Raw genomic sequence first — 12,489 nt, forward strand, 5'->3', positions numbered from 1 at the left:
GACCTTATATGTCAACTTTTATAACTCTGGGAACAGTGTCTATGAAGGCTGTAACATCACCAATCTGGACAGTATTTTAAATACAGTCTTACAGAATATCGCATTTGCTTCAGAGTCTATTTTACTAGGTGATTTTAACATTCATTTATGCAATTTAGCCTGCAAGGGTAGAGCAGTTAGCGTAGTAGATGACGCTGCCCCGGTAGCGCCTCATTTCGAACACTCAGTGGAGGGCCAGGAGCTCGAAGATCTACTAGCAAACTATAATCTTTATGAACCTAATTTTGGTTTGAGAATGCCAACCTTTATTGGAGGTCACCATGGGTCTGTGATAGATTATATCTTTGTTTCTCTTGGTATTCTGACTCGGACCACCGCCTATTGTACGGTAGCAACCCACTTCAGCGACCATAATCCTGTACTACTTGAAGTGGCGTGGGGTGGCCAGATGGGGGCATCACCATCAACCATAAAACCAGCCCATCCCCTGAGGACTACCGACCAAGATAGAAGAGTCAAATGGGCGAATGTGATTCCGGAAGATTTCTACAAAAAATGTTTCCCTAAGATTAAAGATCAGGTTGAGCTTTGTCAGAACTCGGACACTCAGGGGAACCTCATGGTACTAGCCTATGAGGAAATATGTGCCCAGGTCTCTAACGAACTTCTAGCTAAACCTTCTCAGGGAGCCCAGGGTCACAAGCGATGGTTTGATTCTGCATGCTCGAAGGCCCACAGAGACTTGTTGGTGGCCTTAAAAATTGTTCCGAGAAATAAGGAGGAAATTGTGAGGCTAAGGAAAATCTACAAGTCTGCCGTAAAGAGCCGCAAAGAATCCATCAAACGAGAAACATGGGATAACCTCCTCTCGGCGGCTGTGTTGAAGGACAGCAGACGATTCTGGGAGATTATCAAGCAGCCCCTTTTCTCGGAGGACAGCAACGCACCCATGGACTGTGTGATTACTGAGGACAAATGGTTGACTTTTTTTAAAAGTGTATATGGGGGTGACGGAGTTGAAGAGAGCAGCAACATGGGTTTATGGCCTAGTGGGGTTACACACCCTATTGTCTTCAATCCCCAAGAAGTTGAAAAGGCACTCGCGGAAACTACTAAACATAAGGCACCTGGCCCAGACGGAGTCCCGGCCGACTTCTTTATGTACTCACCTAAAATGTGGTCGAGGGTGTTGTCCAACGTGTTTAATGCAGTCAACGGCAATTCAGCTCCCGCATCATGGGCCATATCTACCATCGTCCCCATTTATAAAAACAAAGGCCAGCGGGACGACCCAGCATTTTATAGGCCAATATCCCTTTTGGACTCAACCATTAAAATCTTGGGTAGAGTCCTTTTATCCAGACTAAGGGAGAATGTCGAGGGTTGTGGCGGGCTGTGTGAACTACAATACGGTTTTAGAGAGAGAAAAGGTACAATTGAGCAGTGTATTAATTTGTATCTACTCATCTCTAAGTACACGCTGGCCAAGGAGGGTTCAGTGTATCTCGCATTTATGGACCTCTCCTCGGCCTTCGACCTCGTTAATAGGTCTAAATTATGGCTGACCCTGCTGGATTTGGGAATAGACGAAGCCCTGGTCATGTTTATGGCCACCCTGCACCAGGAGCTTTTCGCAGCCGTCCGAGTGTCCAACAACGGCAGGTGTACCTCTTTGTTTAAATCCCTGAAAGGGGTACGGCAAGGTTGCATCTTGGCCCCCACGTTGTTTACCATCTATATTAATGGCCTGGGGGGGCACCTGCGGGGTCAGGGCATGGACGTCCCACGTGCAGGAGATGCCCATATCCCGGCACTCCTGTACGCGGATGACGCCGTGTTGATCGCCCGCACGGGTGTTGGCCTCCAGGTCCTTCTGAATTCCTTTGGTTCCTTTATGGAAAATCTGGACCTTAAGGTTAATGTATCCAAATCTCACACGATGGTCATGGGCCGTGAGTGTAGCAAGAAAAGACACAAATCATTTTTTTGTAGTAGGGTCCCTGTTTCCGAGGTAACCACATTCCCTTATTTGGGAGTTTTGTTTGATCAAAAAGGTACCTGGGGACCACAGATAAGTGCAAAGAGGTTAGCGGTCACTAGATCCGCTTCTGCACTCTTGGGTTTTGATGGCAAGCTGGGTGCCAGGCCTATGGAAGCGATGTTAAAGATTTATAAGAGTAAACCTGTTGCCATCGCTTCATATGGATCCCCGTTGTGGGGGTATGTTAATCTCGACCCCATCCAGAGAGCAGAAAACAGATTCATAAGATCTCTTCTTTCTGTGCCCCAGTCTACACCAACTTATTCAATCCACAAGGAGGTGGGTTTGCCATATCTGTCGGACTCACTAAGCGCAGCACCCCTGATTCTGTGGTTGAAAATGTGGTTAAATGATGATCTTCCGCTGAATCATAAGATTTTGAGGGATGTCCAATCATTGGATAATTATAGTAAAATCCCATGGTTGGCTTACCTAAGTAAATCATTCATTGAATTGGGTCGCCCAGAACTTTTTCATTGTCCAGAAAAGATCAGGGCTCAGGACATAGCCTACACAAAAAAGGCCTTTAAAGAAAGGAAAGAGTCATCCCGTGAGGCAGTTGAGCTACAGAAACCTGCAGTCAGGGCTCACTATTTATTGGTTAGCGTACCCTATTTGGCACCTTATCTCCGCTTCGTAACTATCCCTTATCACAGGTTTTTATTAACCAAATTTAGGTTTAATCTTATACATTTTCACCTAGGTTCTTTTAAAGGCTGGCAGAAGCCAGAACTAGCAGCCCCCTGCTGTTGCGACCATTTTTCTGTGCAGGACACAATGCACTTTGTCATGTTTTGTAGTCTGTACCATGAGCAGAGGAAAAAATATTTGCTCCCTATACTGAAAGAAGCAGGGTTCACACAGGTGCGCCCTGCGCTGCTCTACTTACAGCTTCTGACAAATCCACGCACAGCATTTAGTCTTGCAAACTTCTTAGTTGCCGCTGTGAGGGCAAAAGCGGTTGGCCAATCTTTGTCTTAAATACTGTTTATTTCTTGTATATACATAAATGTATTATTTTAATCTTGTATATAGTATTTATAACGAACATCAAGCATGAATCTTTCTTAGTATTAGGAAACTTGATTACGATTTTTAATGTCATGTTTTATTGTTTTTGTTTCTTTGTATGACTTTGAATAAGTCGAATAAAGATATTCTGACTGTAAGGAATCTAACACTAACTACTGTTTCTTACAGATATATTGTTACCGTAGGTAAGTAACTTGTGCTTTATTTTCCACTGGAAAAATCTTGACCAATGCTGGTCTACAGGCACCTTTTCAACATATTTCAATGAATCTTCTTTACAGTTGAATGTCGTCAGCCTTCCCCCTGAGGTGGTTGATGGTGATTCAGGCGGTTACGCATCCATCTACAGAAAGTGTACGCTGGGTGCCCGGATGATTTCGTGGTCTGGTGCAATTCCCACCATGGAGACCTACTACAGACAAAATTGTTGGCTATTTTTCTTTTTGTGCTATATTTAGCCCAACAAGGCCTTTCCTTGGGCCCAGTTTAAGATTAGGTGTTGGCCCTTTTAGCCTTTTTGCGTTTACTATACCAGCCATATTTATTTAAATTACCTTTTGTGCTGCGTTTTCCTAAAGGTCTGGTACTTATGTTTTCATCTAAGTCTTTTGTGACGCCGCAGTGGGACCTACATTTGGTTCTCCTTATCCTTCTATGTGCCCCATTTGAGCCGATGTACAGCTGTCTTTTGTGTCTGCTGACTCTCAAAGCAGTCTTTCTCATAGTGATAACTTCAGCTCATTGCTTGACTGGGCTACAAGCTTTGTCCATTCATGTATGTATGTATGTACAATACTGTTCACCACCTTTTCCCCGTGAAAACTGGTGTTGCAGAGGAGGGCAGCACTCCTGTCAAATGTGTCGCCGTTCCATGTCAGACTATCGCTCGTCTTTATGAAAATCTATACATTGGTGAAGCAGCTGCCCCTGACGGAGTGTTTATCCGACCTGAGCCAAGGTCTCCACCACTGCGTTGGCACTTGGAGTGCCTTTTTCTGGACATTTGTCAGACCGCAGCATGGGTGTTAGTCCACACGTTCACGGAGCACTACTTGCCTGGTCAGTCAGGAAGGACACGTTGCCAGTTTGGTACTGCACAATTTTTTGGTCTGTGCCATTTTACAGGCCCACCTTCTTGGGAGAGTTACTGCTCTGATATATACTCACAAGTACAGGAATCTGCTGTGAGAACTACCCAACTACTGTTGGTAATGCTCTTTCTGATGGATATTGTTGGACAACGAGGCAGCATCTGTGAGGCCTGCACAAATAACATGACACATTTGTCCTTCACTGGGAACCAAACACCCTAGGGCAGCGCCTGACTCTCAGAGGGTAGCGTTGCAGAGCAGTCTGAGGCTTACTCAAGGGAGGTGGTGTGGGCTAGTAATCACCATTTGCAGGTGCGCAAAAATAACACTCAATAATTGATTGTCCAGTCTGTACTTTGCTTTATAAAAGTAAGAGTACATTTATTAAACACACACATCACTCAATACTATACACCAATTTACAAATATACATACGTTGTTGGAATTACTTTGTGACATTGCATAACATCTCCACCCCTCCAGCAGGGGGGGTGGGGTCTAGTACCACCACTCCCATGTATGCACATCATCTTGCCCCCAATGCAATTAGTTGAACCTATCCTGGAGCGAGGGCCCTGCGCACTTGCATCATCCAAGTGGCGTCCCCCACCCATTACCTCAACAAGCATTAAACAGGGATACACCTGCCTTGGTGACACATGACCCTGACCAAGCATCTCCTACTGACCCTAAAGTATACACCTCTACATCTTAAGGGCTAACAGTCTGGGGTCTTCACCTAAGTGCAGCAGCAAGACTGCATGTTTACGCACACTTTAGAATGACAGTACTCAGCACATTTGGATATCATTAAAAATGCATTGCAATTACAGCCCCTAAAGGCATCACAGATGATCACAGGATTAAGTCGTAAATACCGTCAGACACCCTAGCAGGAGTGTCTAGCCACTTAAATCCACTTTGCTTGTGACATCACCTTACACCAGTACTTCACATTGAACATCAGTCCCTCTAAAAGAAATAACCACTTATAAATGCATTTCAGTGCAATTACGCCATTTCACCTCCAGGGGATGCCCTGCTTGAGACCTCTCCAACTCAGCGCTTCAATCTTTGATGCACTTCTCAATGAACCCCCAGCTGTAGAACAAAAGTTCCAGCCTAGGAGGTGATGCAATCTTCGCTGAGAGTTGAGGGGTTATTCCTTTTAAATCCTCAAGAAACTTAGGGTGGGACTTAGCTTTGTGCTCGGGCTACACTGCGCTGCTCCAGCAGCTCCCCCCGGCACCTTTTCACACTCAAGGGTGACCCCTCTCCTCTGGGGGCTACCAAAATGCCAAAAACAATCAATTCCTCATCCCTTGCAAGGCATCATGGGGCGCTTCAAGCTCCTGCCGCTTTCTGGGGCCTCGGTGGGGGGCCCGGTCCCACCCTGACCCCCGGGTAAGGGTATGCGGCGCAGGGAGCCCACCCCCGGCCGCTCCACGCTTTGGTCGGGGGCCCGGTCCCACTCGGGCCCCTGGTTCCTCCTTCCTTGTTCGGGGCCCCGGTCCCACCCGGGACCCCCGCAGGCTCTCAATGTTGGAGGGCAGTCCCCGGGACCTGACCCACCCCGGGGGCCTTTCCTGGACCAGCGGCAGAGCCTCCCGCGCTTCACCGCCAGGGGGCCACAGGTCCAAGGTCGCTCACCTTCTGGGGGCCATATCTCAGCCCCTGGAGGTCCGATCTGCCCCATTTTCGCATCTTCTTGCTCCTGGCGGCGCCCTCAGCCACTGGGAGCACTCTCCTTCACTCTCCGGGTCTCCAAGAGGGTGCACTCTGCAGGGAGCGGTCTGCACTGGCTCCCTTCGCCAGCCTTTCGCCTGGCTCTCCTCCTGCGCCTCTTCTCCCTGCGCAGAGGCCCCTGCTTCTGCGCACCGGTCCTGGGCACTTCTGGTGCTGTTAGGGGCCTGGGTGACAGTCAGGGGGTCTCTCCTTCCAACTGCCCATTGCCAGGCTCCAGCACCTTCCACCTCAGCAGACCACACCCCAGAGAGAGCTTCTCTTCCTGTGCAAGTACTTTTTAAAAGTTGAGTAGGGGGCTGGCAGAAAGTCTCTGTGGGTCCTATCAAACAGCGACACATCACTTACCTGCCCCTGCCCCCTCCTTCTTGTCCAGCCTCTGGGTTTGTTCAAAATGGAGTCCTCCAGTGTCTCTGGCCACTTGGCCTCTGAAACCCAACTCCTTCCCCCCCTTCACTGCCTTCTCTCCTGGGTGCAAACTGGTGCCTGGCACCCAGTGACAGCTGCTAATGGATGAGCCTGTAGCCCCACCCATCTTCTTCTTTGTGGAGAGGAGGCCTTAGCTTGTGGAAGAAAGGTTATCAATCCATCCAGCTGAGGTCAACCCTCAGCCTGGGTCTGGTCATGGCTGGCTCAGAGAAATTACAGTTCTGTATGACCCAAAAGCAGTACATATGACTTTGGACTCTGCAGAATACTTATTTTCACCTACTCTACAATGGACTTTAGTGCGTGTCTGGCATCTGTAGGCTTTGTGGAAGTCATTTTAGCCATGGGCCCCACATCCCCTTAGGGGAATAATGAAGTGAAAAACACAGTTTAATGCACTGACTTTCCCTGGCATGTTCCTTCCCAGGGTATAAAGTCTATTCCATGTCACCACCCAATTCTGCATAAGTCCTGCCACGCCATTCACTCTGTAGCTGCTCCTGTACTGCGCACGCTAGGAATCTCCCCTGCGCAGCCCCTACACGCGTGCACACGCATGTACACCTGTGTCTGCATGTAACCAGCACGGTGCCCCATACTCCGGCTGCTGCGCAGCGGCCTAGTCAAGCCAGGCGGACACCGGTAAAATCTCCATGCAGTCTCCTTCATTAGGAGTTCACTGTGGATGAGTCCCAGATTATGAGTCTCCCCCACAGTAAAGCTCCATAATTAGGTGCTCAAAAAGCAGTAAAATCCGGGCGGCCCATAGTGTCAGAACCACCTTCTAACAGATATTCTAACTGCAGATTCCTCACGGAACCTCCCTCCGCCCCATTCTGTTTAATGTGTTCTTTTCTCCAGTTACAAAGGTCAAATCAGATCATTGCAAGGTTCTGCGTCCGAACTCGCAGACAGATATCTGAAAGAAACTGATATATATGCTCAGATTTTTTTTGCGTATGTGACCCTGATGTCACTTCAACGACAAGACTGACTAGACATGTTACCCCACGACACCACCTATCCGCGCACGAGGGTATTACTGAGAAGAATCTCTGGATCCAATCTATCAGCTTGGGGGGTATTCACAAGGTGATTGTGTCCCCTAGAAAGAGCGGTACTGAAGGTAAATAACTTATTCGGTATTAGCTGACCTTAATTGCAGGCCATTTGAATAACTTTTTAATTTTTCCCTTTCACTAGGTATTTCCAAGCCATTTTACCCAGCAACGGACCAAAGAGCCCAATTCTGACTGTGATCGTGAGAGGACTATTAAACTCACTTGTAGCCCATGCCCAGGGCAGTCTGGTAGCAGCATCTCTACAGACTTTTGGGACTTGTTAGTAAAACTGGACAACATGAACGTCAGTCGGAAAGGTAAAACGTCTATTAAATCTGTGCCGATGAGCTCAGGCAACGAGGGAGAGACTTCCCAGGGCAGCCTAGAAGCTTCTCCTCTGGGCCAACTCATGAACATGCTGTGTCATCCAGTTATTCGGCGCAGCTCGCTGCTAACAGAGAAACTGCTGAGACTCCTTTCCCTCATCTCCATTGCCTTGCCTGAAAACAAGACAGAAGCTGTAGCAAACCAGAGCAACACAACACCAGTCCCTGCCCCCACACCTGCGGCTGCTCCTGTCCCCACCCCAGTTGCAAGTCTTACCACCACAACAACTACCTCCACAGTGGCCACTACGACACCCACTATGACTGTATCAGGTACGGTTGTGTTTTCTCTTATTTCTTTGAAACAGGTGTTTGGGAATAAACCTCAGTGGAGTTTTTGAAGGTGTAAGTAGGTCTTGAGATCTAGAGTTGCTTGCATGTGAAGAGAATTCAGAGGCCAGTTAGGCCCACATCAGCTGCTATGGACTAAGTTTTTTTTTTTTTATATATAGAGGCGTTGTGTATATGAGATGTGGACAGCTGTGAATACATCTGTAAGGGCCTTGGCTTTGGAACAGTAAGCGAAGATTTTTTACAGGAGTTTCAGCCTTAATGTTAATCGTTTGATGTGCATCATTCTTGCTTTGTAAGTTATTTTTCTTAAAGGTTTTAAGTTGTGAGGGTCATCCTTGTTAAGTCTTTAGGAAGGCTCTGTTATTTTCCACCTATGGATGTACATAAATGCATCAGTGCTACAGGGTTGGAAAAAGTGCTGAACAGATGAAACGTATAGATCAACAAGAAAAACACAGGTATGAAAATGCATTTTACTTTGGTCATAATTCTAGTAGTTTCTGTCAATGTTTATCCACACACACACAGCCCCTAACCCCTTTCTCCCCACTATCATGCTGTAATGGATGTTTGCCTGCAAAGGAGACAGCGTCTGGGATGCATACAAGAGGTACAAGCCGAGCTAGGTGTCAAAAGGTTTGCACTGATTTAAACCAGGGTGCACCCTCTTCAGCAAAAATGTATTGGGAGAATTCACTAAAACTGAAAATTATTCTAAACCTGAATCACATTGCATGGGTGCAATTTCAGCACTACTACTCTCGGAGCACAAAACTGTTTTAGCTTTCTGATACACTTCTAGCTGCATATTCCTCACCATTTGAATAATCCCCAGGCATCAGACAGGATTCAGAAACATTTGAGCAGTATATCGGCATGCGGGAAGGCGGTGCTGTGTGGCTCCGCACCAACGCAGTTCAGCTCTGGAAACGACGTGCAGAACTATAGAGGTGCGCCTCCCGCATACTGGCATCAGTTACTTTCTTTCCACACCTCCTGACTAGAATCGTGAGCCATCTCTGGCCTCTCAGGGACACTTTACCTCAATATTTTTCGAAATTTCAATAGTGAACTAAGGATATCTCCCTCTAAAACGACAGGTTTCAAACCTTGTAGGAACTGTCACAAGCAAATATCTGTGAACAGTTCGCATCATGTGTGCCTGTGGTCGGACCAGGACTTCAAGGTCTGCAGTGACTGTGCATCAATGATCCCAAAGGATATCCCGCTACTGCGAGCCAACACTTTGCATCGCCAAGCAGAGGACTCATCACTGAGACAGCTTTAGGTTTGCTCCCGCTCCAGGAGTCGCTGAAGCTGCTTTCAAGCCCAGTCTTGGTCATGATCCAAATCGTCCGGTAAGTGTAAAAATAAGCATAAGAAATCAGAGAGGGGTTCAACCACCTTTTCGTCATTTGCATTCATCTGAGCGGGCGCTTGGATGGTGCCATGGATCTAGATCTCGCTCCAAAATTTGCAAAACTTTGGAGCAGATCCCGCAACTGGTTCTAGTACGACCGGAGTTTCTGGGCACATCTGCCACTCTGCAGCAGATCGGAGAGTTCCAGACAGCCATGCTCTGGCTCTTCAGGTCCTTGCCAGCTCCCTCTGGTGCACCTTTGGGCCCCAAGGAGCCAAGAAGCCCTCCACCTGGAATACCGCTGGAAGGTTTGCCCTCGGCACCAGCTGGACCTGAATCCATGGATGCCGGATGTGGAGCTACCCAAAGTTCTGTCCAACGCCAGGAGAGTGCCAGTCTTGCTGCCCCCATCAACAGTTGAGGCGCCGCATTCTCAACTTGCTCTGCTACTTCCACAGGGTGGACAAAACACCCTACATTTACTTTTTGGCATGAACTCTGACAATGAAAGATGTGGGTGGTGAGTTTTCTCAGCTCTATCAAGATAACAACTGGTATGTTGATTTGCAGGTGTCTAGTGTTCTTGATAACCTCTGATATGGGCCTTCTCCCACCAGCTGGACCAACCACAGAGGAGTCCGCTTCCTATGCCATGGTAATGCAAGGGCGGCTGAAGACCTTGACCTCCACGTCCCCACCTTGGAGGTTTTAGGAGAGTGGGGTCTGCAATCCCATGGCCACCCCAGATTTTTGCTTTTTGCTTCACTGATTTACGACTTTCCCTGGCTATGGGCCTGCTAATCAGACCCACAGCCTAGCTGTTCTCCCTCTAAATTACAACCATGTACCTTAGGTGCATTTTACCAATTGGTACTGGGCCACCTTATCAGTCCCTGTACAGCATACCTTAGGTATCCAGGGCATAGGTGTACCCAGGGCCTACCAGGGGCTGAAGCATGTATTATGCCACCCCTGGCTGGCCACCCAAACAGACACAACTGGCTGCACGACAGCTGGGGCAAGGTGGTGTAATCACCCTTTGCTTTAGATATAGTATACCTATATCTAACCCTAAAATGGACACATATATTCCTATCAGTCACTCCTATGGCAGGCCTTATCAATCCTGAAGGCAGAGTGCTTGGAATTATGTGAGATGGTGCTCTAGCATGAGCTGAGCCTGTCTGCAGCTTGCGGAACCAAGTCCTAATAGCTGTTCCATGATAACGCTATACCATATACTCTTAAGTGCATTATAATCCTCGCGGTTAAATGCTAACTTTGGTATAGCATTATCAAAACATGTCGAGTAAGGTGTCATACGAATTGGAATACTAACCCCTCGCCAATTCTGGCGACGGGGTTAGCATTCCACCCTTCTAGAGGGACACGACATGTATGTAACTGTGAACCCTGGTTAAAGTCAGACACAGCCTCAGCTCCACAAAATGGATGCTGCCACCGAGACCCAAGTCTGCCCTCCTGCTGCTGGGAGTCCTTCCAGCAACGGAGGCCTGGACAAAGGGTTTCCTGTCAGGGGTGGTGCTAGCACCATCCCAGACAGGATTTTGTGTATCCCAGGTAGGCAGGGCTGAAAGGAAGGTGACTGCAAGTGGCACCCCGGTGCTCACTGTGCATATGCCGGCTCAAACCAGTTCCTGGGGCACCCCAGCCCCTGAGCTGGGGAGAGACCGGACAAAGGAGAGGGCTGTAACCACCCCCCTCCTGGTCCTACCCATAGGGCAGGACCTAGTCGTGTGCCGGCCCCTTTTCTTTGGAGAAAGGTAGGAGCAGGCCCCCTTCCCAAATTAGATAATCTTGAACTACTTTCCACGAAAGGAACTCTTGACTTACTCTGAAGACTCTCCCTTGTGGCTAAGGAGTAGCCACCCTGCACCAGCAGGCACCATCGAAGCTCTTGCGGTTTGCTGCACGTCCATCCTCCGGATCAAGACTGCCCAGCTCGACGAGACCCGGATTCCCTGCCATCTCTGACCTCTACCTACATCATCCAGCCCAGCTGAGATTCGTGGGTGTGACGAGACCCGTGGGACCGGCCATCTTCAAGACCTGCACGACGCTTCACCAGCACGACCCCCGAAAGACCCTCGAGTAAGTGCACTGGGGTTTGAGAAGCCCTAACCTCAAGTAGCTCCAGCACCGAAGTCCAGCCCCCCAGCATCCACGAGGTCTGCGTGGGGCCCTTCTGCTTTCTTGCTGCTTGCCACGTTGTCCGGTCACTTGCCCGTTGGCTAGTGACCCTCTTGACGACGTACCACGACGTTTTCACCGCTGGTCTAGGTCTCCCAGACTGGCCCTTGCTTCTTGTCCAACAAGAAGTGCCCTGGACCCTCCTGGTCCACTCCAGACGCCATTTTGACTCCACCGCGTGGGCTTGCCTTTGCCAAGGTTTGTTGCTCCAATCCTGGTTCCAGCATAGCAGACACGTTCGTGGGACAGCTCGCACCTCCAGCCTGGTCGCCGACAACGCCTCCTGGTCCGAGGGACAGCAGAGTCCAGCGTCGCCCACTCACCTGGTCGAGGTGACTTCATCTGGTGCCATCCTGGTGCCCACCTAATCACTGGCTAGTGATTAAGAACTGAGTCCCCTCTGCTTTCAGGTCATCTCCATCATCGATCCAGGCTTGGATCACACCAAACATCTTCACTGGTCGCTTGCCAGCAACTTCTTCTTTCAGGCTCCATAGACTGTAACAAGGATTCCCGACGTCTTTTGAACCCTATGCAGCCGCAGCCCCTGGGCTAGGTAACCCGAGCATTTCGGTGCTCCAACGTAGGTTCACTATCTAAGTGTCAAGATCCTTTTTCGTTTTCAGTCTACCTAGTCGGATTCGTCCGGAAACAGTAACTTTAGAAACGCTAGCATCCATAGACTTCATCCCGCGTGAGAGTGCACACTCTGCACCTGATCTCCCTAGGCCTCCTGCTCATAATCTTAAGGTTCAGTAGTGTAGTCCTAGCGATCCTGAAGCCTCTGGATCTTGTTACTTACCTGCTAGTATTCCGCATTCCACTTTTAAAGTATATGGTT

The 12,489-nt window shown here is 48.7% G+C and overlaps 1 protein-coding gene across 2 annotated transcripts in view; it reads left to right on the forward strand.

Annotated features, from left to right (window-relative positions):
* Positions 1 to 12,489, forward strand: part of HUWE1 (HECT, UBA and WWE domain containing E3 ubiquitin protein ligase 1) — a 1,655,742-nt gene that overhangs the window by 1,446,189 nt on the left and 197,064 nt on the right. For both annotated transcript variants that reach the window (XM_078664564.1, XM_078664565.1), the window contains one exon: positions 7,540 to 8,056. In XM_078664564.1, the coding sequence (XP_078520690.1) occupies positions 7,540 to 8,056 (517 nt within the window). The remainder of the gene's footprint in view (positions 1 to 7,539; positions 8,057 to 12,489) is intronic.

This window comes from Lissotriton helveticus, chromosome 10, assembly GCF_964261635.1.
Source record: "Lissotriton helveticus chromosome 10, aLisHel1.1, whole genome shotgun sequence".
NCBI lineage: Eukaryota > Metazoa > Chordata > Amphibia > Caudata > Salamandridae > Lissotriton > Lissotriton helveticus.